The sequence below is a fragment of the Pleuronectes platessa genome, chromosome 1 (assembly GCF_947347685.1).
Source record: "Pleuronectes platessa chromosome 1, fPlePla1.1, whole genome shotgun sequence".
Lineage (NCBI taxonomy): Eukaryota > Metazoa > Chordata > Actinopteri > Pleuronectiformes > Pleuronectidae > Pleuronectes > Pleuronectes platessa.
The window spans coordinates 9,044,273-9,069,116 of NC_070626.1; the positions used below are offsets into that span (position 1 = coordinate 9,044,273).

The 24,844-nt window shown below is 44.7% G+C and overlaps 2 protein-coding genes across 2 annotated transcripts; both read left to right on the forward strand.

Annotated features, from left to right (window-relative positions):
• Window positions 1-11,164: 11,164 nt before the first annotated feature.
• Window positions 11,165-14,788, forward strand: cplx3b (complexin 3b). The gene is made up of 3 exons (XM_053424240.1): window positions 11,165-11,322; window positions 14,271-14,358; window positions 14,564-14,788. The coding sequence occupies exons 1-3, from the start codon at window positions 11,165-11,167 to the stop codon at window positions 14,786-14,788; spliced, it is 471 nt and encodes a 156-aa protein (XP_053280215.1).
• Window positions 14,789-19,317: 4,529 nt separating this feature from the next.
• si:ch1073-459b3.2 (growth arrest-specific protein 1) lies at window positions 19,318-22,472 on the forward strand. Its single transcript, XM_053419928.1, has one exon. The coding sequence runs from the start codon at window positions 20,024-20,026 to the stop codon at window positions 20,771-20,773; it is 750 nt and encodes a 249-aa protein (XP_053275903.1). The 5' UTR covers window positions 19,318-20,023; the 3' UTR covers window positions 20,774-22,472.
• Window positions 22,473-24,844: the final 2,372 nt, after the last annotated feature.

A 24,844-nucleotide genomic window follows, 5' to 3' on the forward strand; every position in this document is an offset into this window, starting at 1 on the left:
CGGGGACAGGCCGTGACGGACACTCTCCTGGCTGCGAGGGGAAACATCAAGGCTCTCTATATGCATCATGTGTCACGTGGCATGGGGCCCATCGCCCTGGTGAGGTCCATGACGCCCCGGAATGCTAACGTCTTCGGGCAGCCTGTCACATAGATCCAACATCCTGTCCAGCCTCCGGAAGTTTGATGACTCCACCGCCTGGCCCTGACTTTTCCGATGTCAACGGCCTACTTTGGCTCCCCTTACCTTCACCTTCAGCCGCGCTACGTGCAGAGACGCTCTGATTGAGCCTGAGTTAATTGAATTTGGTGAACAACGGTCTGAGGGAGGGGAAGAGGGATGGGAGGAGGGACGCCAGCGCTCCAGCAGGGACGAAGATGATGAATTTGCCTTTGGGGTGAGGGCTTGATTCAGTAGAGCATATGAGCCGGTTTCTGTGGGTTTCATCAGAGCGGGCCTTATGTTGGCTTGGTTGGGTAGAGGTCATGGGAGGTTGGATGGAGACATTTACCAATACACAGGGTCTTATGTAACTCCTCCTCGTGCTGCACTGGGTCAGTGGCTGCGGAGAAACCTGGTTTGAATGCTAGGGGAGCGAGGGAGTGATCATATTTGAAAGAGTCGGCTCTCTCAATTCACAGAAACACACAGTTTCTGAACAACCTCCACTGGTATCTACCTCCATCCATCTATCAACACTTGTCCTTTTGGGGTCATGGGAGGGCTGCAGCCAATACCAGCTGACTTTGAGCAAGAGACCCTTGACATGTCTCCAGTCCATCACAGGGTGGACATACAGAGACAACAACAATTCACACTCATGTTCACACCTACAGGAGATTTACAGTCTCCAGGCTACATGTCACTGGACTGTGGGAGGAAGCCAGATTACTCAGAGAAAACCTACAAAATAAAATCCACATGGAAAGATCCATCCGAAAATTTAGGTTTTATAAATTTTTGTCCAGGTTGTGAGATTTCTGCCTCCACCACAACACAATGGGGCTGAACAGATTGTACTTTGTGAGAGTCACAGCACTGAAGCAACATCTCATTTAAACGATATTAATCCTCATTCACATTCCAGGCTTTGCTATGTGTCATAGTTTGTGATAAATTGATTTAACACTCATTTGTTTAACACCATGCAAGAATAATATCAACTTGAATGTTAAAAGTATCACAAGACTGTAGATTGGGATACAGAGCTTCTACAAGACAGGGCCTGGAGACTATTTCAAATCACAGGAGCCCGATTGAGGTCATCATTACTGAAGGTCATCATTAAATCAATTAATCAAATCTGGATGAACCAGAGCAAGTAAACAAAGAAAAAAAAAGGAAAAAACTGCTGTTCTTGCCTGGTAAAATACCAGTCCAGATATCCCAGGTATACTGGCCCTTTGGTAGCTGTCTCCAATCAAGTTCACTGCATTTGATATCCATAACGTCAATTTATTATATAAAAAAAATAATTTTTAAATTTTTTAATTATAATAAATTTAAATGACAACTTCGTTTTTTATCATGGCTGTTAGTAGCTTTGATTCCTGCTCTGCAGTTCTGTTCCTTGTAGCTTCTAACTTGTTGATGTATCAAACAAATGTGTTTATTTGAGGAGAAACAACGTCGGGGTGCAGGAGCAGCTGACGGATTCGTCAGTGGCTCTATAACCTTCTCTCTGTCGTCGTCTGTTGTTTATCCGTGCAGTCATTCCAGGACCTGAGCAGACAGAGGAACAGGGGAAGTGACAGGATGAGGACGATTAGCCCCACCTCCATCCACCCTACTGCATGTGCACACAGACACACACTGACTCACACTTCCTCCGCACATGGAGAACAACACAGCCTCTCACCAAATTACTGTGCATGTGTGTGTGTGTGTTTGTGTTTACAGATATGAGTTATCTAAGGATAACAGGGATTCAGAGGCAGTGATCTGTGACGGCCGGGATCAGATGAGGTCATCAGCGATGGCGAGCTCAGAGGAGTTTGTCTGCGCTGAGAGGGAGTCGGCTGTGTGTGTTAAGAGTGGAGCAGGGGAAGCTCTCAGTTAGAGCATATGTCAGAATGTTTAGATTTTAGCATCAACTGACCATAGAAATTATCAAATTTGTCCAAATTTAGCAACAACAAAAACAAAGTAGATGTTTTTTAATCTGGCAGTTCAAACGAGTGCATATACACATTTAATCTGTTTTTTTCCCCCTTGTAATTGAAAAAGGTCAAAGTGTTCATGCTTCAGAATATACTGAATTAAAATGCACAATTTGCAAGCTGCTGTCAATAAGATCACAGAGCACCATTTTGCATGAGTGGAAAAACAAATGAACACCTATTTATAGTGCACGAGGGCACATAAGAGAGCATTACCATTGAACTGTTACTATATGTGCCAACACACACGTTGGCACATATAGGCAACATGCCCCCCCCATCCGAGGCCTCAGGTTTAGGGGGGTTCAGCTGTTTCTCAGATGGGCTGCGTCCACTGGGACGGTGCAAACATCAGCGCTCGCAAGCTTCCAGTGAGTGGACGGACAGAGAGGCTGCACGTGACTGCAAACAAACTCACACACATTGTCAGTGAGGACACTTTAGCTGGAGCTGGGTCAGTGTGGCAGACAGCAATGGCTCCCAGCTTTGCCATACCGGTCTGAAACAGTACAGAAAATCACTGACGCTCCCTCTCCTGCCCTCTTTTGATTTGAATCCTGGTGTCGAGCCACTTTAGGGAAGCAGGCCGGGGTAGAGACGGGTCAGGGGGCCGGGTTTCTGAGGTCAGACTGTGGGAGTTGGTGCTCACAGTGTAAACACACAGAGAGCGTGTTTATTTGAACGTAAGAACAAACCGAGCTCTGCTGTGACTCAACTGTCACGTCAGCGAATGTGTATTCAGTGTGTTTGTGTGTGTGTGTGTGTGTGTGTGTGTGTGAGAGTGTGTGTGTGTGTGTATGTGTGTGAGTTTGTTAGTTATGGCAGTAGATGAAAACATGAGCTGCCGTTGCTTAAGTAGCTAGTTGCCAGAAGATGTTTTTGAGACTTGTTTGTGCGCATCTGTCACTATTTCTCAGTCTGTCTATCTGTCAGTGGGTGTGTGTGTGTGTGTGTGTGTGTGTGTGTGTGTGTGTGTGTGTGTGTGTGTGTGTGTGTCTGTGTGTGTGTGTGTGTCTGTGTTTAAGAGAGAGAAAGAGAGAGACACAAATAAAGCTGTAACTCTCTAACACAGAGGAAACAGATGGCGGCTTCTAGCAGACCCCAGGGTCACAACAAGATGGCAAGATGTATGGATAATATGTGGCATGTTGCATCTTGGGAAATATGAAGTAAATATGAAGCATGCAGTGTTTGTGGTGTGTAACGATACCACTGAGAATTGCCCTGCACAATGACAGCGTATTACGCGACCATGTGAAGGGGTCCCGTTCAGGGCAGTGAACGTTATTCACTTATCTGATGTACGATCAGCACCTGCTTGTGTTTGTAGAGAAAAGCTCCATGTGATACTCAAAGCAGAGAGTTATTGAAAGTATAAGGAAAAGGAGGAGCTTGCTCGTACAACATCACATACACAATCTACAGTGGATTGTTGAGCCACAAATTTAAGTTAACAATTTGTTGTGCAAATGACTTCTTGAATTAAAAACAGTCATCGTTTTCTGTCACCACCCCTCCACTGACCTTCACCCCATCTCCACCCATCACCTCAATAGCCATCTCTCTCTCTCTCTCTCTCTCTCTCTCTACATATCGTATCTCTCCTCTTTACTTCCCCAGTCGGATTTATCTCATCCCTCTCTCCTCCGTTCACCCTCGCACTGCCAATTGTTTGCATCTATTCATGAGAGAGAATTTTCCGGTTTTCTCATTCCATTTAAGCTCAGCCAGCACTAACCGATTGTGCTCTGATGCTCCTCTCAGGCAGGAGGTCTAAATCAGGCAGGGGGAGACAGCGAGGGGGGGGGATGTAGGGAGGGAGGGAGCATGGTGGGTATTTGAGGGCTGGGTAAGAAGGCAGGGTTAAAGGAAGGGAAAAGCAGAGAGGGAGAGGTATACAATATCTAAGAGGGGAAGAAAAGCTAAATAAGCAGAGATGTTACAGCGCCGACAGGCTCAGCAGCCATATGCTCAAGTGAACTTAAATTTGTCCCATGACCCCTGCTGCTCTCCATCCTCTGTCTCTCCTGAATGCTAATATCTCTCCCTTTCTCTCTTTTCCACCACCACGCATAATTTTCCTTCTCTAATATCAGTTGTGGATAAAAATCCGCTCTCATGTTTTTTATCACTTGACATCCAGCACACAGACTGTCTCACAGACCGTCTCACTGTGCGGTGACTTAGCCCACTTTGCAGCATCCTACAAAGCTCCAGTGCTTATGAGGTTTAAAAGCCACCGCAGCTACTTGCACTAATACAAGTCGGATGTTTGGATGAAGAGGAGCGCAGCGTCTGTGCAGACATGGAGAAAAGAGCTGGTTTAAAGTAGATTTACAGGATGGGAGCCGAAAAGAAAGAACAGTTAATGCACAGGATTGAGAACAGCGTTATTACAGTCACCAGAGATCACATGTAGAGATGAATCAAAATTATCACTGCTGTCAGTACTATCGTGGTTTTGTTAAAATGTGCCGAAAAGTACTGATACGCAAACTGAGGTAATGCCATTAAGTATTAAACAATATTTGTAATGATATGATTCAGGTTTAAATGAAGTAAAACCAATCTGCAGATGAAAACATCCAAACCATTGTAAAAAGCTATGCATGTAAAAACATATCAGATGTTGATTGATATAAAATGAGATAAAAACAACAACATGCAGAGCCGGACCGGAGGAGAGTCAAAACAAAATGTCTGAATTTTGGTGACAGTGGATGTTGCTCGTTGTCGCCAGAGCACGAGCGGCTCATACTGTTACAGTAACACCCAAATCACCATGGTGATCCCAGTAGTTAAAGATTGACATGGTACAACTACCTGTCAGGAATATGATCACAGTAAACCATCAACCACTCATCAGCCATGACTGCCACAACACTAATACCAGTTACTGTTAGTAGTGTTTTGAAATGTTAATGTGATTATTCCACATTATATATATATATATATATATATATATATATATATATATATATATATATATATACTTTGATTAATAATTGTGGAAAAATGAAGTGCACAAATGAAGCAGACCCTTTTGACCTTTGACCCCATATGGGAGGGTCCGGGAACATCTGGCATCTGGACAGTTTGATGCAGCTGTGAGATAACTGAATCAAGGCATAAACACAACTCAGGCACACAAATAAGTTTAGCCTTCTCTGTTTTCCTGCCATCAGGGACAACACTAAACTCTCGTCCTTCAGCAGTTCACACATTCAGTTTATTTCAGTGATGATTTGTCTTTTCGAGCTCTGTGTTACCGCCCCAGTCTGATTGCCGTTTTGGAGGCGGACAGGTCTGTTTCAGCCAACTCTCTGAACATTTCAGTTTCATCTTTCTCACTTTAGATCGGCTGTGAATGCTGTCATTGAATGTGTCTCTTAGCACTAGCAGCTTCTCTTCACACGTACAACAACGCCAATGTGTTGTTTGAATCCCAGTCTGGGTCCCTGTTTACTTCCCAGCATTGTCCTGTGAATGTATTTTTTTCAGAGCAGCCATCCATCCAAAGTTTCACAGAGGGGCTGTGAAACTGGATGGATGGATGATGGGTTTGTATGGAAGAAGGATGGATGGATGGATGGATGGATGGATGGATGGATAATGAGGTAAAGGAAAAGCTCTCAGTCCCACATCATTTAATTTTCATATTGGTGCATTGCTAAATGACACCAGGTTGCTGAAGACAAATTTTCATCCACAGAAACCAGTGGATAATTCTCATACAAGTTTACTGAAATGAGCTGAAAGAGATCAGAAAAAGTAAATTATTTTATTGTATTTTTATTGGTTTATGTGCAAAATAAAACTGAAAAAATGATATTTCCCAGCAACCCTTCATCCCAGAAACGTCATCCCAATTACTGTGGATAATCCACAGACTTTGCTGTCAACGGTTTTCATGTGAACCATTTTCTGCTGAAGAAATAGTTGCTCTGAAAATGGTCTGCAGTGAGGGCTGTGGATTATCCAGACTCGTGGAGACACTGATTTAAAAAAAACGTGATGGTTCTTTCACATGTACTTATTCAGTTGGCTTCTCTGTAATCTGGGTGAGCATGAAGTTCAAAAGTTGAAAGGTCCCATATTGAAGAATGTGTGATTTCCACATCTAATCTGATTATAAAATACATCTAGATGCTAAATACAGAGCACATATTCAGAAACCGCTTTAAAAAAGAGTTGTAACTGAAGTCGTTTTAACACATGGACTCTGGAAATGTCCAAATGTTTGTCTTCCACATATGAAGAATGCACCAGGAGACGATCCGGTCAGATGCTATTCCCAGCGACTGGAAAAGCTCCTGAACATTCAGATGAGGGGTTAGTGTCACCAGAGCCTTGCAGGAGCCAGGAAATAACATATAAATTCCACAATGTCGTTTTCTTTCCAAGTTGAAATCTCATTTGTGTCTTCTCGTTGTGTGGCACTACTTTTTCATTTTGAGATATTTGTATTCTTCCAGTTTCACGTCCAGCGCGTATTAGAAATGTCAACCACACGCCCACTTGCTCTCGCTCACTCTGACATATCACCACTGGGCTGCAAGGACGAGTTTTTTTTATTCGATCTCTGTCTCTCATTGTCTCTTATATATGTCTCATTCTGCCTCTTAAATGATCTCTACAGCTTCTAATCTTTTTATCATTATTCTTCTGCTGATTCGTGGATCGCTTTCATTTAGCTGTTTTGAGCTTTCTGTTTTACTCATCACAGTGAGCTACATGGTGTGAAAACCAGCTGCCATTACCACAGTGTGTGTGTGGTATGAAATCTTGCTTACTCAAGGGATGAAATCCAATCGCCTGGAGTCACAGCTTTGAAAAAATGGTTAAGCTGCTTGACGGCTTTGTCTCTGTAGCTGCTGCCCAGGCAAAGCATATTTCTGATCATTTCCCTACATACTAGCACCTTTCATGCACTCGCATTAATTTCACCATCAGTCTCACGACAATACTTCCAATCAATCGCATTCAAAACTCTACATGTTCGGGCCAGGAAACTATTCCTTTTCCTTCTGGTAACCCACTCAGTATATATTCCACTCTGTCCTAGCTGACCGATGGTTCACCTCCATGATGTCTACAATGGTGATGATGTGGGTTTCTGTGACAACACACACTCCCCTGGCTGACCTCGGTGCACACTGGCACTGTGCTGCTCCGTCTGGAAAAGCTGGAGGCAGGGGCAGTGGGCTCCGCCACTATTGCATTGGACCTGGACCCCTCACACCCCCATACCTCGAAAGGGGGAACCAAACTGGAACCAAACCCAAAGGTCTGGTTCTCCGGTGCTGCACACCAAATCCAACCAAGGCATTGTAGCACAGAAAGCTGAGGCGCACCTCACTGTCCTGCCAAATTAGCTCGTTGACCCAGGGGTTTTCCATCACTGCCGATCAGAGCAGATTAAAACCCTACTTCTGCAGAATCATCAGTAAATGCCAATTGAATCCATTCCCATTGCAGACAAAAGTCAGTTGTTAGCAGGCTTTAGTGGGGTTTTTCTGGGGGTTTTCAGTCACATCATCAGGCTACACCCCTTTACCTGTGGTCGGCCTGGCCAGGTTTCGCTCCGAAAAATGACCTTTTCTTACTTAAACTCCAGTGAGAGATGTGGGAGAGTAGATGTGAAACAACATCATCTCAAAATCACAATTATATCTTCTTGTGGAAAACCAAACCAGAAATGAGTTAAATATATATGACCTTTAAACACTCTTTTATTCCTCTGGATCAGGGCGGTAATATTCAGGTCACAGGGAAGCTACTGATGTTAGCTGGGGGGACAGTTGCCATTCTGATAAGTGGTGTAGTTCAACACCTCCTGGACAGCCTGCAGGGCATCAAACCACCTCTGCTGGGGCGACACGCTTGCCACCATATGGTGCCATTCCGCAGTGACCCCAGCTGTCTGTCTGATCTGTGGTCAGGACCTGAGTACGGTAGAAATTTACCTCAGCGAATCAGCAGAATCTCCAAACGGCCTCCAATGCTTTCCTGATACAGAGGAAGAAGTTTCATCCTCGAGTGAACAGAGCACTTTTCACTTCTAATGAGATTAGCGTGATATTTTGTCATCTCATGAGGGGGTCGCCACACACACACACACACACACACACACACACACACACATGCTGCTTTCCTTAAAACAGGCATCCCAGTGACTTGCTAATGGCGTTATCTCCGCCCGTGTAAATTAAAAAAACTCCCACAGTGTGGATATTGTGTGCTGCGGGGCACATTGGTTTGATGAGTCTAATCCCTTGTCTGAAGAAACAAAAAGTGTGAAGTGTAAAGTGCTGAGGATCAGAGTGAGTGATGGCGTACAGAAGCCCATCTCTCCCAATCCCACACAGGCTCCTAATCCGAGAAGATCAAGTGTAACCAGGCTGGAAATGTGACTGGGCGGGAGCCAGTTTGATGCTTTCGGTTATGTTGACTCACAACGTGATCACTCCTGACGCACGACAAACTCAACACGTCATGCCTGTCTAACCTTTTGTACCCTGTTTCCACAGAAATTTATCTCAATATGAAATTGACTATATCAAATGTACAATCTGCATTTTTATGTTTTTCCTACATCTGAATTATTTTTCCACATTCTCCCATTAGATATTTGAATTGAAGCAGTTAAAACCTTAATATTTCTGAGGAGTAAACACAGATGTTTGTGCATGGGGGCAGAATAACGTGCCAGGTTCATGTGCAGCCACGCATGACCTTTTCCATAAAGATCTGGGTGAATACTTTGCATGCTGATATGTTGCTATACATGCTCAATGAGACCTCAACTGTTCATTTTCACACTCCAACGCAGCATCATTCAAAACCGAATGGCAGTGCAAGTAACTGAGCAGATGCACAGAGCATTTACATGAGGCTATTTTTAGACCAGGTGTGAATTGTTTTTGCTTTTAATCTGTCAGTGCCACATGTTTTTATTAAATAAATACAACTGATTGCATTCACTCTAATGTTATACTTTTTCAAAGACTCAAAAATATATCATAATGTGGAATAATTTTACTGTTACACATTGTTTAATTAGACAAAGCAATCACAGGGCAGTTGAAGTTAGTCTTATTTCCAAGATTGGATTTGTCAGACATCAGTTTGTCAGAACAAAAATTTAAAATACAATTCATCTATCCATCATCAACCACTCATCACTTGTGGGTCAAAGGGAGCTCGAGCCAATCCCAGCTCAGATGGGGGCGAGAAGCCCCTTCTTTTTTTGGATCAGGTTGATTCTTCTGTTCTGTGAGACATGTTTGACAAGTTGTCAAACATTTCACTACATGCAGTTTGTAATTTTCTTTATTGAAATGTATGGATTTTGCTATAAAGTATGTGTGTGATATACATCATGTTGGATTTCATCCCTCCTGCTGTGTAGCTCTTAAAGCAATTTAAGTTAAGTCTCAGTGGGAACTCATGAAAAAGTGAGTGAGACCTCTGCTGGGAACAAATCCCATAGGTTTGAACATCGAAAAGCAAAAAAGGTGAGAAACTGATGTTGAAACATGCTGGTTGGGTAAATTCTTTCTTTATTATTCAATTTCACAGAGATTACAGTTTAGATCTTATTCACAGTGTTACGTCTCCATCTATTTACCGCTGGCAGCTTTGAAGCTGGGAAGGGGGCTTCAAAGTGTGCCAGGTATAGGCTAACAAGGCATCGCTAAGCCTGCGACAAAGAAGACACAGAGATGTGTAGTGTCATTCCCGATCCACAGGGACTGGGAAAAGTAGGCCAGGCTCGGTGTCAGACTGCTGCGAGGATCAGGACGCTGCAGTTGTTGTTGACTTGTGATCAAAGTTCCTTTTCCCACTTTGGATGTCAAGAATCTCATAGAGAGAAAGAGCGAGAGAGAGATTTTAAATATTCTACACACACATATTTTCTAGCAGTGAGGCTTTTCAGCTGAACACTGAGTCACACAATGTCACCCACTACCCGGTATTTTAATTAACCATCTTTTCTGCTGATGAAAGTTGAACTCTTCACCTCACCTTCCCCATTAGAAGACACAGCAACACGGTAACATGAGAGGACGGAGCACAGAAGAATCCTCTTGGAGACCAAGTAAGCAGACACATGAGTCACTGTAGGAGTATTAAAGTGATGCAACTGGAGACAGCATTTCTAAATTTAGGATGTCAGCTCTGGTCCCTGAAAGGGGCAATGGAAGGGCATTGAGTACGACTGAAGCATGGATATTTTCAGTTTAAGAGATGCTTCATCATTTCAGTCTCCTCTCATCTTCTGGAAATGAGCTTGGACATGTACATCAAATAAACTCCTATGGAGAAGACACATCATTTCCGACTGACTAGGCTAATGAATGTGTTCATGCCCTGAGTTCATCGACAGCCATTTGACTCATTTGCAATTAGAAGGCTCTTTTGTGAGTTGACAAACTGTTCGGCTCCAGCGCGCACACAACTCTGGAAGAGACAGAGGCACCGAAACAGCCAGGGGACGCTGAGGCTCGTCACGTGTTGTTTGTCCCCCCCAGAGTCCTGTCTGACTCCATCCCGAGTTATAATCAGACGGCGAATCACGGGACCCCGTGCGAGCCCGTGGATGCCGACGCGCGCCTTGCGAGCGCACACCCAGTCCGGCGGTGCCTGGGATTGGGTGGAGGGGGTGGTGGCTGCAGCGGACGCAGGGTCGGGATTGGTGGAGTTCACCGCCAAACTTGTTGACTCATAACCACGCAGCTCTCCATCCTTCACGGCGCGGAGCTGTCCGGGGTCCAGTGGTGCTGAAACGCTCACCTCCCGTCGCGCCATAGGAATTATCTCCTCTTTTGTTTTTCTTCCTCCTCGCGGTGTCACTGCTCTCAACGAGCTCGTTAAAAGTTATATGCTCCCTCTGTGCGACACGTCCAGACGATTCGTTTAAGCGTCACCGCTCTCGCCAAGAGCGCACCAAGCCCTCAACTTCTTCTTAGCCGCTCACAGAGAGCAGTCACCGAGGCGCAGCCATGTCTTTCATGGTGAAACACATGGTGGGGGGGCAGCTGAAGAACCTGACGGGCGGACTGACGGAGGAGAAACCCGAGGCTGAGAAGACAGATGCCGCCGCGCAGGGGATGACCCAGGAGGAATTTGAACAATATCAGCAACAGTTAGAGGAGGAAAAGTAAGGCGATGATTGAAGCTTGTGATTGTGAAGTTGTAATGGACATCTAGAGTGTGTGTGTGTGTGTGTGTGTATGAAGCGGTGGAAGCTCGGCATCATATTTAAACTGTGTGTTTTCGTGGGTAAATAGCTGAGCGCTCCCAGTGCGCCGTGCGCTTCTCTTTACGCATCAATGCAATAACGCGGGCGCTCCACACACAGCTGCTCCTCTCGCCCAGGGAGCTCGCTTCCTCTTTGCTCCGGTAAATTATGGAGAGTCGTTTTTAATTTGGGATTCCTGGAATCATTCTTCCATGGAAATGTCCATAGGGATTGGAGCCTGGGGACAAATACGTCCCCATTGCTGTGCATGCATCTAAATTATCAAGCAGATTTTGTGTGAAAATTATTTGGATACAGAAGGATGGCAAAAAAAAAATCACGAACTGATATCAATATTATTGGCTTGACTTTCTTAACTGACTTTCATCTTTCGCTCAGAAGTGTCTTTTGAGGTGATTCAATCAATTTATAGGCTATTATATGAACAAATGGCTAAAAATAGATTGGCATTGCCTCTATTATATCTAAATTTCATTCATATATTCACAGCTGTGAGCCTTTCAATTCTTTATTCTTTATTCTTGAGGTCATTTAACTCTTTCCTCTGTGTACGACGTACAGAAGTGGACTATTTCAACATAATTTTAGATTTTATGTATTTGTTATGGTGTTTATCCCCTGAGCCTAAACTGGAGGTTAATTTAACACAACAACAAGGTCATTTGGTAAAGACTTCACCCAGCAGACATAACTCACTATTGATTAGTGTGACGCTTCCCTTACAGCAGGACTCCACATCCCATATCAGATGTTCTCCATCCTAAGATAGCACTGATAAATGATGTGAAAAACAGAATCTCCCAGTTTTGAAGAAAAAAACAGTAGATTCAGATTATAGTGTCTAATCGTTCCATCCCTCTTTTCATATTGTCTAGTGTAAAATGTGTTTTCAGAAATGTATTTTCTGAAATGTCATGTTTGGACCCTTGGGGCCACCGTAGGTTTCAGTTTAGTATTTTACAGCTTAATTTTGTGTTGATGATTACCCAGGTTGCAATAGGCCTTGTTTTGCTTATGTTACGATTGAAGTCAACAAAAGCTATTTAAATTTCGAAGATCTGAATTGTATCTTAAGCCGCAACATGTTTGTGTTTAACGAGTAAATGTTTGATATGATTTCATGAGATAGGAACCAATTTAGTCGATATATGTCCATGAGCTAATAAACCCAACCTAGATTTATTAAATGGTAAATGGGCGTGTATTTATAATCCCCCTTTCTTAGTCTTATTGATCGCTCAAAGCTCTTTACATGACAAGCCACATTCACTAGGTGGCTAAAGCCAATCTCCCTGCACCATGTGCACTTAAGAATGAGTGGGAAGTGAAGTCCTAACTCCAGCAGCATTAACACTGGCTGAGCTCGGCCCACTGAGCTCCACAGGAGGCTTGGCAAGATGCTTAACGCTCTGCTGTCGTAATGTGACCTTCGGTGGAAGTGAATTATTAGTCAGAGGTGCTAAACATGAGCATAGATCACCGAGACGACCATACTGCTCAGATTAAAGCAGAATAAGGTTTGGGGGCTTGAGTTGTGGGGGGTGGTGTACTGCTCACACTGGCATGTCACATGTAGAAAATACATTTTATCACCCTCAGCACTCGGGCAACAGTGACAACCCAGGTCATCTGATGCCCTTGAGAGGGGAAGACACAGAGCTCAGCTCATTGGCTGCATCAGTGAGCGCTGTACGGGGGCTGTGTGACGTTCTTTGGTGCTCGGCCCGCTCATGTTAATACAAAGTGAGCTCACGCTCACACGGACGGCACCATGAATACTGCATCCTCACATAATTTGACCTTGCCCTGACACATTGGGTACAAGCACTTCAGACCAGGCTTGTGTTCCCAGCTGCTGATCTGATCCTTGCTGACGTACAGTGTATCCTCGAGCTGCCTCTGTAGTTCTGCCTTGAAGATCAGCATCCAGGGTATGTGAGATTAAAGCTGTGGCCTTTTGACATCATACCACATGTTTGGCCTTGGGCCATTGAAGCAAGTTTAAACATCGTTATGTCATGTTGTTGACTCTGATTTCAGCAAATTTAACAATTCATGAGGAACAGTTACGAACCACACTGAGGCAATAAATATTCTAGTGATGTTGATTGGAGAGATTACTTCCGGCAGCCTGCCCTCTGCTGGAGGCATCACATACTATAGGCTGGTGTCTTCACACAAGTGACTTTTATGAGACAAATTACAGAACACAAATTTCAAAAATCAGACTTACGGGTTAACTCACTTCTTGGATAGTTTAGCTCACACTGCCCATGTTGCAAAGATACTTCCTCCGCTATTTTGAGGATTTCCAGGATTAAAGGATGAAAAACACAGTGACGTTTAATATTAGCTCTGCACAAAGGGAGTTGAGTCCAGGATTTGAGTGGAATGGGGCAGCTATATAAGCGGCAGTGAGTCAGCAGTTAGTTGGTCACCTCCGGCAGTCAACATCCCAAAAGGCTTGAAATCCCTCAGAGGAGTGTTGGACTGACAGAGTGCTGCACCTGGGGCTCCTGAACATGAGCAGAACATCTCTCTCTGCTTTTTGACCCCATGGCATCACTGCTGCTCCACCTTCTGCTGGAGATGAGTCAGGATGAGAACACATGTCAATGCTCTGCGTCAAGGGCCTCCAGGGTCCCGACCAAGGCCTTATGATGCCCTTAAAAAAGAGATGCCAGTGCACATGAGCAATGCAATGAGGGAAACTGATTTTGGTCATGTGTGGTGCTCGGAGTTAGGACCGTTACATCAAACGTTAGCGTAGGTGCAGGGTGATGCAAGTCATACGGTTGATTGGAAACTGAGATGATCTAAATGAATTGTTTTCTCCTTTCTTGCAGACAGGAACGAGAAGCAAACTTTGCCCAGAAGAAAGCTGAGCGAGCTACAGTTAGAACTCATTTCCGGGAAAAGTACCGGTTACCAAAGGTAAACTAATTCAGCTCTTCTATTGTAAAGAAATGTTAATTCACCAAGAAAAAAAACAAAAATAAACAGAATAACTGCATGTATAAAGGTTATTCTTGTAGTGCACCTCGTTAACTATGGAGGACTTTTAGTTTCTTTGTTTTAGTATTGACATGCATGTATACATATGTCTTCTGTGTGTCTACGAACTTGTGGACCACCTCAGAACGAGTTGGATGAGACCCAGATCCAGCAGGCGGGGGATGACGTGGAGCTGCCCACGGAGCTGGCCAAGATGATCGCTGAAGACAACCAGGAGGAAACGCACAAGCAGTCCGTGCTGGGCCAGCTGTCCAACATCCAGAACGTGGACATGGACCAGCTGAAAGACAAAGCCCAGGCCACGCTGGAGGACCTGAAAAAGCAGACGGAGAACTGCAGCCTCATGTGATCCTGCAAACCTCCCAGAAGATTAGAGTTTGACTTGTACAAATATTTTTCAGAGGCAGAGCTGCTCTAGAGATAGAAATATTCTTGTTGCTTCAGTGGAATGTCAGTTGGCATAGCCACATAATAACAGTTTTTCTAGCTGTGCAAAGTTGGACAGACGCCCCCGCGGAAAAGAAAGGAAAAGCTGATATTTTGAAATCTTCGGCTCATATTACAAACTGGAAAGAGAGTAGTTCTAGCTACAGTGTCATCTAGGGAATTTTTCTTGTTGACCCTCAAATCTCCAATAAGTCAAATGAATGTCATTCACATATTTTGATCGAATCAGCTAACTTGCACTCTCAAAGACTGTGGTTCTTGGGCTCCTCCTATTGATTTATCACATGAGACTATTTCTGCATTTAGAACAACTCCTCCTCTGAGAAAACTTTATCTTGTGTATCAAATCCTTTCGTTCCCAAACCTCCCTCGGTGTCTGTACCTCACGTGACCGGTGATAACACGATACCTTCCTGCAGCAGAGCGCTCAGGTATTTGTCAGGGTTTTGTTGCTTCCGAACACACAGCACAGCGGCCGATTTCCCTGATGCATTAACAACAAGAGGGAGACGGCGCTCATCAGTAAAATCACCCACAAGACTGACTCTGGCTTGTGTCAGGAAGTCATACATGTGTGTTTAGTTGGATGTAGGAAATTTGGTGATTCATTTCAGGGTGAGTAAAACTAAAGAGCCATTTGTGGGGTTGTTTATATTCCACGTACAAAAGCACAAAATCTTAAAACAGGCAATATTCATTTCAGAGCAACAATTCAGGCAGATCTTTGTTGTAAGTAGCTTACTAATGTCGGCGCCCTGGTGCCCAGACTAAAGCTCCCTGTGGGCTGCGTTAATCTTACTTTCAATATTTTGCTGAGCATATCATTTTACAAGCGTTTAAAGCCTTTTCCGTTCTTCGGTGTGCCTCTGACGTCCGTACAAGGTTGGCGTCTTCATAGCTTCAAGATCTGTAAGCTACTTTTTACAGAAACAGGCCTTATTGTTTGCTCCTCTAGGGGATTTCATTTTTTTTTTAAGTTGAATTAAAAGCAAACAATATATAGTCAGGCACATATGATGTTGTATGTTTGCTGCTGTAATTAAATACACCAAAATGTGTATTATAACTGCGTTCCTGAATTTAACCTGGCAGCCATATTGACTACACAATAGAGTAAATCAGTTTTGTGCTGCATCCAGTTAAAAAAAGAAAAGAAACGATGGCTGCTCAGATGAGAGAAATGTAAACGCTTTAGAAGTTGTATGCCAAAGGAAATGGCGTAAATATGTCAAATTGTGTAACCGAAGTGTGTGTTTATGTGTATAAATCCACATACAAACATTTATGTTGTAAAAGATGTAAATGTATCTCCTGTTTGCCTATAATGTCAACAGCGGATCATCATCCACTGCTCTCTCATCGACTCGCTGGGTCTCGTAGTGTTGTAGAACGCCTCGTGTGACCTTTGACCCTGTCCTCCATCTCACCGACCCCGTGTGTCCTCGGTGGCTTCCGTTGTCGTGTTGGTGGACTTTGTGCTGTTTAGACGATGTGATATGTTGAGTGGTGTCTTTGTAAAAAAAACAACCTGGTCCCGTGTGCTGAGGGTGCTGGTGGTAGTGTTACACATGCAGCACAGTCCCGGAGGTGTTCGGTCTGAGCTGCTTTCCCTGCCGACCGTGAGGCGTGACGGCGTGGGCGACTAAAGAGGGGGTGTCGTTGGTGTCGTGTTACGTTCATATACATTTTTGCCAGTGTTTGAGTTTACATAGCAGTGGTGTGGAGGGTGATGTCAGCTGCCCCCTACTTTGATTCCCGTTATGGTTCAACTGCCAAAAAAGTTATTATGATTTTATTTTAAAGGAAATGTGGGGGGAAACAGATCTTGCCTGTTTCTTCTAGATTTGTTGGCCATTTCCTTTCTGTAGATGCCACACAACTGCTGAATGAAACCCGAGGCACCCTGATTTCGACATTTTCAGAACAGTGGTTAGTGCCCTGTGATACATAAATAGTATATTCATGACATTTCAATAATATGAAGCAGAGGAAAAGTTGCAATAAGTCCTTTTATGATAAACTATCATGTTTCATGATAAGATAACATTAGTGGGTGGAGCAGAAGCCATAAAGCAAGCTGTTTGCTTTTTATGAGTGTGTACAACTTGAAATAAGAATTCAGAAACTCAATAATACTACTACTAATAAAAGTGATATGTAAATGTACGTTTGTGCTGTCATACTGAGCAGTTGATTTGTTTTTCTTTCAGGAAATGGCTGCAAAGACACACAGCCTCTCCTCGTTCTTTGTTTATCGCTGTCATTCTCTCTCTGAAAGGATTTCAGTGAAGTTTTAAATGCAATAAACAGATTTCTAGTATAATGTACTTCCTCTGTGTTGTGTGGTTTTTACAAGGAGCAGCCTCAGATTGTGTTCACTCATGTATCAGTGTTGTTACATCTGCAGAGGCTTGAACACCAGATGGAGACAAAAACACAGTCAGGACAGTTATCCAAGAGATGGGCTGCAGAGTGATGTATCAAGAAAGCTGACTGATATGACTGACGCCCTCAAAGATTGGATGCTGTTGTTAATAAGTATTTGTAAAAGAAGTAAATAATATATATATATATATATTGTCATATGGAGGAAACACTTTAATTATGTGAGAACAGACACAGACTAAGTCAAATAGTCAATATGCATAGCATGTGCCCAAAGCCTTCATAAAGTGAAATAATAATAATAATACATTTTATTTGTAAGGCACTCTTCATCCGAGAATCTCAGAGTGCCACAGGTACATAGTTAAAATCAAAGTCCTAAAAACTCAACTCAAAGTAAAAACGCCTTCTTGAATAAAAAGGTTTTTAGGCCAGTCTTAAAAGAGTCTAGGGTCTGTGTTGCCCTCAGGTGGTCAGGGAGGCCGTTCCACAGGCGGGGCGCTGCTGAGCAAAAGGCCCGGTCGCCCATGGTGCGGAGCTTGGTGTTGGGAACCCGAAGGAGCGAGCTACTTGTAGATCTTATGGGTGCGGGTGGAGGTTTGGGGAGCGATGAGTTCTTGTAGGTAGGGAGGTGCATGTCCATTTATGCATTTATGGGTGAGGAGTAGGACTTTGTAATCAATCCGGGTTGAGACAGGGAGCCAGTGGAGTGAGTGGAGAATTGGTGTTATGTGCTCATATTTACGGACTCTCATCAGGATCCTGGCAGCGCTGTTTTGAATGAATTGCAGATTTTGGATGTTCTTGCCAGTGATCCCAGCTAAAAGTGAATTGGAGTAGTCCAGTCTAGAGGAGATGAATGAGTGGACGAGCTTCTCTGCATCTGACAGGGTTAAAGTGGGGCGCAGTTTGGAGATGTTTTTGAGATGGTAAAAGGAGGTTTTGCACAGGTGTTTTATATGGTCATTAAAGGTCAGGTGTCCGTCGAAATAAATATACATGCTTACATGTATGTAAGTGGAGATGATGGGTGTAATATTGAATACACCCAAATGTGTCTTTTATTTTGTAAATGTACTGCACACACACCCAAGCCTTTTGGCCAGCTCCATCAACGCCCTGCCTTTTAAAACACAGTAAGAACCTAGCTATGTTTCCTATTGTATTCATGAATAGACACCAGGTTTGGGCATACATCTGGTTGTGTTCAGTTAAACTGGCACAGCCTTGGTGTTTGGCGGGTGGAGGGGGTTACTTTGCAAAAAGAAAAAAATCAAGTTAGTTACCATTTCAATGGAAGGGAAGCCTGAGCTATTGGTAGTCTTCAAGTGTTGTGTGAAAGGGGATGGCTGTAAAATATATTGATGCTGAGACCCCTCTCCATTCATAGGCCGCAGTGCGTGAACAATCTCCAGCCTGGAGAGACACACTGGGCCGCTGCATGGACAATCTGACACAATTGGGGTGAAACGGGCCAGAAAATACTATTCTCTCCCATTCTCCTCCATCAACCGAGGCTTTAAAAACGGTGCAGAGGGAGAGAGAGGGGCAGAGAGTGACAATTAGCGAGGGTCTTGCAGAGAGAACCCCTCCACGATGAGGCGGTGATCCCCCCCACTCTCTGTGTCTTTGCCCAGTTTATGGCTAAAAAGAAACAGATTTGTTTTTCTGCGCTGAAAATTGGAGCCGTGAAGTTGCAGATGTGAGCTCCTTGCAGAGGAATGCAAGCCCCCTCCGCTTCTTTTCTTACTTGTGTTTTGCTCCAACAGAACAGAGACGGCTGGGGGGGGGGGGGGGGGACCACACAGATGCACGATGCGAGGCAAATGATAGACATGTTCATCCAGCCCAACTGGATGAACATGTCGTCCCGTCTCTCGTGCACTCGTGAGGATTTGTGCGTAAAGCTGCAGCCGCTGCACAGTCCCGGAGATGGGTCCCACGAGTGACTCTTCAATGACGACCAATCCGGTGGCCAGGATTGTAAATGAGAGAGAGAGAGAGAGAGAGAGAGAGAGAGAGAGAGAGACGGGGGAGGGAGGGAGAGAGAGGGGGAAGGAAAACTTTTCTTTCTCTCGACAGAAGGAGGGGAGTTGTGCGGGGGGAAATGCTCGGCGGACCGTGAAGCGTAACCAGCAAAGGAGGGGGACAAAGACGGACATAGCGGGACGAAATGCGACAGATAGAAACCTAAAAAAACACCACAACAAGAAAACATCGGGATGCGCGGATGGATGTTTGTAAAAGTGGCAGAGCTGCACGGGACGAGGACTCGAACGTTAACAATGGCAGGAGAGAGGAGTTCAAGTGTGCAAAGTTGTGGACAACTGCGATGGTCGGACTGCGCGTAAACTTCGGATAGCGCTGCTGTGACGCGTCGCGGTGTCCTGCCTCGTATCTGCAGCGGACAGGAGCGGACTGGAGATAACGCTTCCCTCTTGTCGACAGGACATGCGTCCCGGAGTCACTACTGCTGCTGAGCTGTTTCTCTCTTTTGCAGCCACGCGTGGTGGTTTCCCTGAGTCAGATCCTGACGCCACCAGGAGCACGCGAAACACGACCAATGCACAAGTTTGTTGATCACCTCGAAATGGTCGAGTGTGTTTTGCGCTTTTAACAAACTGATTACAAAAGAAACTCATGGAATACTTGTGTGAACTTTATTCTGCGATATCCACCGTGTGAATTGCCCCTTTCCCCTAATGTGCTGCTGGAGAAAGTGCACGTCTCCGAACTAGAACTCCATCCAAGCATGAAATGTTGGTGCAGCGCCCTGGCACTTCTCCCATGGGTGCTGGTGGCCATAGACGCTCAGTTTATCTGCTGGCAGGCGCTGCTGCGGTGCCACGACGAACCCGAGTGTGATCTCGCGTACGGCCAGTACCTAGCGGCTTGTGAGGGGAACATCAGGGGGACGCGGAGACAGTGTCCCAGCCACTGCATCAACGCGCTGATCAGGCTCAATCACACCCGCAGCGGGCCGGACCTGGAGACCTGCGACTGCGCAAAGGACCTGGAGTGTCTGAGCGCCAAGCGAACCATAGAGCCGTGCCTGCCCCGCAGGTACCCGAGCGACGCCGGCGGGATCGGGTGCATGGAGGCCCGGCAGCGCTGCGAGGAGGACAGCAACTGCCACACCTCCCTCGCGGCCTACTTGTCATACTGCGGCCAGCTGTTCAACGGCAGGAAGTGCTCCTCCAAGTGTAAAGCCACCATTCAGCAGATGCTGTTCATCCCAAATGGCATGCTGCTCAACCGCTGTGTTTGCGATGGGGTCGAGCGGCCCTTCTGTGAAGTGGTCAAGGAGAACATGAGCAAACTGTGCTCCATAGGAGACCACAATGTTAATTCAGACCAGCCTGATGTGGATGACATGTACGAGGATGAGGACTATGACCCTAAAGCTGACAGAGAGGAGGTGTATACTGACCACTCCTCGGCCCAGAGGTTATCCAGCTGCATGGTGCTCCTGTTCCTTCCTCTAGCACGGATTATTTGCTGAGATGGTGGGTTCTCCAAACACTTGTTGGGTTTATGAATGACTGTTCTACCACATTCATTGTGTTGCCAACACAGAACCTGAACCTGGGTCTGCTGGATAAGGAACTTGGCCCACAGCAAGACTCCCGGACATCCCAGTTTAGTTGCATGGAGACAGAGAGCACAGTAGTGATTTGTGTAGGCCTTCCACAATGTTACAATTTACATAGCAATTCTCCTTGATGCACATCTCCCTCAGGAATACGGTCTTTTGATTTGTGATTCTCGTGTTGCCACGGATGGCCTTGTAGTTCTCTGAGTGAACTGCTCATTTGCTAAGTAGAAGAAAGCCTGTTGTCAAAAATGAAATACATACATCCAGGAGATAATGAGAGGAAATGAACCAAAACCAGACTTCCTTTTTTTTTGCGGGGCCATTGCCCTTTTGTATGTCTTTAAAAAAAGCTCCTGTTTGTTTGGTCTGGTTTCAATGCCACTTGGAGTGTGTGGCTTTATTAAGACCTTGGGCAAACATTGGACCCTTACAGTCTCTGTTTGCTCTGCTCTCAATTCCAGGGGCCACATGCATTGTTGCAGCAAAAGCACACTTCAAATATTTGTGGGGAATGGTCTGAGGACGGGCAAGGGTGTGGGATCAACTCCTTAAATTAACTGAAGTGCCTCTGTAGCACTCTGTCTGGGCCCCCTCCCCTGTTTGAGATTGTTTTATGGAACTTTTCCTGCGACCCTCCCTCTCCTCACCCTCCTCTCTGCTGCCTGCCCCCTTCCACGCCGTTAAAAGACCCCTGTCTTTATTACCGCTCTGACACTGAAGCTATAGGGAAACCTGTCGGCTGCTGGTGTGAACGTGTGAAAACATCATGCGTGAAGTTTGTTCACTCTGCTCATATTCGTGTGTGAATGCAGGTCTAAATGAATGTGTGTTTCCAGTGTTGCAATGAGTTTTCATAAACTACGTGAACAAAGAAAAGTAATTTTATACACATTTAAGATTATTATTGAGGTCATGATAGAATCTCGTGCAATCAATGAATGTGCTTATTTGTGCACAAATACAAATGAAGGTCAGAAGGATTGAAATGTTATTGAGTACAGTTTAAAAATTCCTCATAATCTCTACGAAGGCATTTATTTTGAGATTTAACTGTTGATGACATATGTGGAGATGCTCTGTGTGTCGAACAGGCCTAATGTTACCTGGTCCACAACCTAAGTACAGGGATTCAAACCAGCAGCCTTTCAGTCTCATATCTTTCTTCTACTGTTCCATGTGAAGCTTTTTAGCAAAATGGGAAAGTAAACAGTGTTTTTTTGTTAGTTTTCATCACATCTGTAACAAAGCTGCCCTGTTGTGTCTCTGCCTATGGAACAAAACTGATCTTTTTCTGGTTTTGGTTTTAAACCTTGAACAGTGATACATGTTAAATTATGAAGCTAGACTATAAGGAATGTTTATAAACGTCACAATTATATGCAGTAAAACGAAGCCAGTGCATGGCCACTGTTACTTACAGCAAAATGCATTTAATACACAACAAACACACAATTGTAATGTAGCTCAGATTTTGTCCACAATGCCTGACATGATTTAGAGTTTCAAATTTTTCAACTCATCTTGTGGAAACATAGCAGTAACCATCTCAAAGCAGTGTCTCTCTTGTGGGAGGGTACGTTTTATAATAAAATGTTTATGAGCTAAAGTTGTGTGATGGTTTGATTTGAGCTCAGAGAAATCATGAAAGGAAGAAATGTGAACAAGAATGTGTCAATAAGAATCTTAATTTTTGTTGATCATACGTCTTTAGTTGTGAAACTATGAATATGTCTCATGATTTGATGAAGGAGCTCAGTACATGCTTCAGTGGTACATGGAAAGTAGATTATTATGGTTATATCGTGTATATCGGGATATACCTGCCCTTTACAACATATCGAGTACCATTTCTTTACATGAATTGTATATCATAAACCAGGATGTCACTCAGTTGAGTGAGAAATAAATGAACATGTTGCAAAAACGCACTGTTATAGAAAGTTCAAAAGAAAAATCTTGGATCCGCCCCCTGATCCAGATCCACACCAGAATGTAACGGTCTCTTCCTGGGGTCATGACCCTGTCCTCCACAAAACATCACGGAAATAGGTTTAGCAGTATTTGCAGAATTCTACTGACAAAGAAACGCAGATGAAAATCCAAACCTCCTTGGAAGAGGTAAATATTTAGTTGACGTCATTTTACGACTGCTGACTGAAATCCAAAATAGAGAGAAGATTGTTTAAAAAAGTCTCCACAGTGAGCTCTGCATGAGGCTATGTCTCACTCTCTAATATCCAGTGGATCAGGTCAGTGGAACTAAAACCTAGTGAGGAATTTTAAGTGCGAGTGGGGAGCCAGGTACAGGCAGCTGTGGAAACACCTCAATTCATCCAACTGAGCTGGTATCAGGAGGAGTTTCCTGTAATCAGAGGACTCAACTTCACCTTCTGTGTATTCACAAACTTTGCTAATGATCAGAAGCCATTTGGGACTTGTTCCACACCTACTTTGGCTATTTGCAAGTCATAAACAAATTGTAAAAGAGTAATTTGGTGTTGCTGATAGATGTGAGGTGCACTCTTAAGTCACGTTAGAAGGGAACAGAAGTGCAGTGACGAGTTGAAAAACTGATAAAAGATTGCTGCTGCTATTCTTTTATAACAGTGAATCATACTTGTGTGTTTGTCCCCAGCCTTGCGTGGTGAGAGAGGCCAATGGCCTGTCAATTAGAAATATGTAACTTGAGTAAACAGGTGGCAGGATCTGCAGAGCATACTTCTGAACAGCTTCTCCTGATTTTTCGACCCAACAACTTGAATCCATTTCCAATCGTCCATAGTCCCATACAATGCAAACAAAGTGGCCTACAGCTATAGATTAGCTGGATTCCATCTAGTTTAGTTAGATTGTATTTGCTCCAGTCTTTGGTAACCGCTTCCATACACCTTAAAATCCTCCAACCTGCCCCCGTCAAACCCCCTCACCCCACCTCCTCATCCAGATTCTGGGAGCAAAATCAAAACAAGCACGAGTGGAGCAGCCTCGGGGACTAGAGTGTGCAGAGGGAGGAGAGGGGGGATACAGAGGCAGCACTGTGCTGTAGCCCATTTTCTAAATTATCTTTATTCAACATTTCGCTGAAACAACCTCCCCCTCCGCCAAACCCCTCACTCTATCTTCACCGCTCCAAAGTGGGAGTGACCCTACAGGATTTAGGAGGCTCTTGTCTCTCGTAGGTACAATGTTCCATTCATGATAGCCATCAGTGAATGGGCTGACCTGCTCTCTGTTTTCAGGGCAAGGGGTGCTGGAGTCAGGGCCACTAGGGTTCCCTCAGGTCTAGAGCACAGAGACCCCTTTTGTAGACCACTGCCGCATTAAGAGCATCAACAGAGAGAGAGAGGGAAGAGCCCGAAGGGGGAAAGCCCGATAGAAAGTGTTGTTGGATGTGCAACAAGATGGAGGCTGATTAAAGCCACAATGCTGTAGGTTGCGGTTCGGATGAGGCGAGTGGGGGGTGTCTTGGAGGAGGAGGTGGGTGAAGTTTTCCATCTCAGAATCCCCCCCCCTGTCTGGGTTGCATTACTGTAATGATATTCTGTGCACTTTTTTGGGGGCAATATAAATTGGCGGTGCTCCCGGAAACAAGCAACAAAGCGAGCGCAGGGGTCAAAATTGCATCCAAAGTTTTCCGGGCAGCCACATGCATTACACCGTGGGCTCCGTGAACCAATTAGAGCCCCCGCCACAGCGCAGCCACAAACGCAGCACCCAGCGGTTCTCCATCCTGTTGTTCCAGGACTCGAGGCCACGCTGCTCTCTGCTCTAACCATACAGTCTGGGAGTGATTTACACCTGGCATGCCAGGTGAATGTGATTACCCAGATGGTGGGGAACAAAACTAACATTACTCCGGGTCCTGGTCAGAGGGAAAAAAAAACACAGTGTTTTGCTGCTTTTAGGAGAACTTGATGTGTTTTACCCCAAATCAGTGATGATTTTCCACCGGATTTTATTGTCTTTGAAGTATTTTAC

Bases quoted from the DNA above. Each gene is read 5' to 3' on its own strand.
- cplx3b (XM_053424240.1), top strand. From the start codon at position 11,165: ATGTCTTTCATGGTGAAACACATGGTGGGGGGGCAGCTGAAGAACCTG. The intron at 11,323-14,270 runs GTAAGGCGATGA...CCTTTCTTGCAG, and splicing joins CAACAGTTAGAGGAGGAAAA to ACAGGAACGAGAAGCAAACT. The intron at 14,359-14,563 runs GTAAACTAATTC...GGACCACCTCAG, and splicing joins AAAAGTACCGGTTACCAAAG to AACGAGTTGGATGAGACCCA.
- si:ch1073-459b3.2 (XM_053419928.1), top strand. From the start codon at position 20,024: ATGAAATGTTGGTGCAGCGCCCTGGCACTTCTCCCATGGGTGCTGGTG.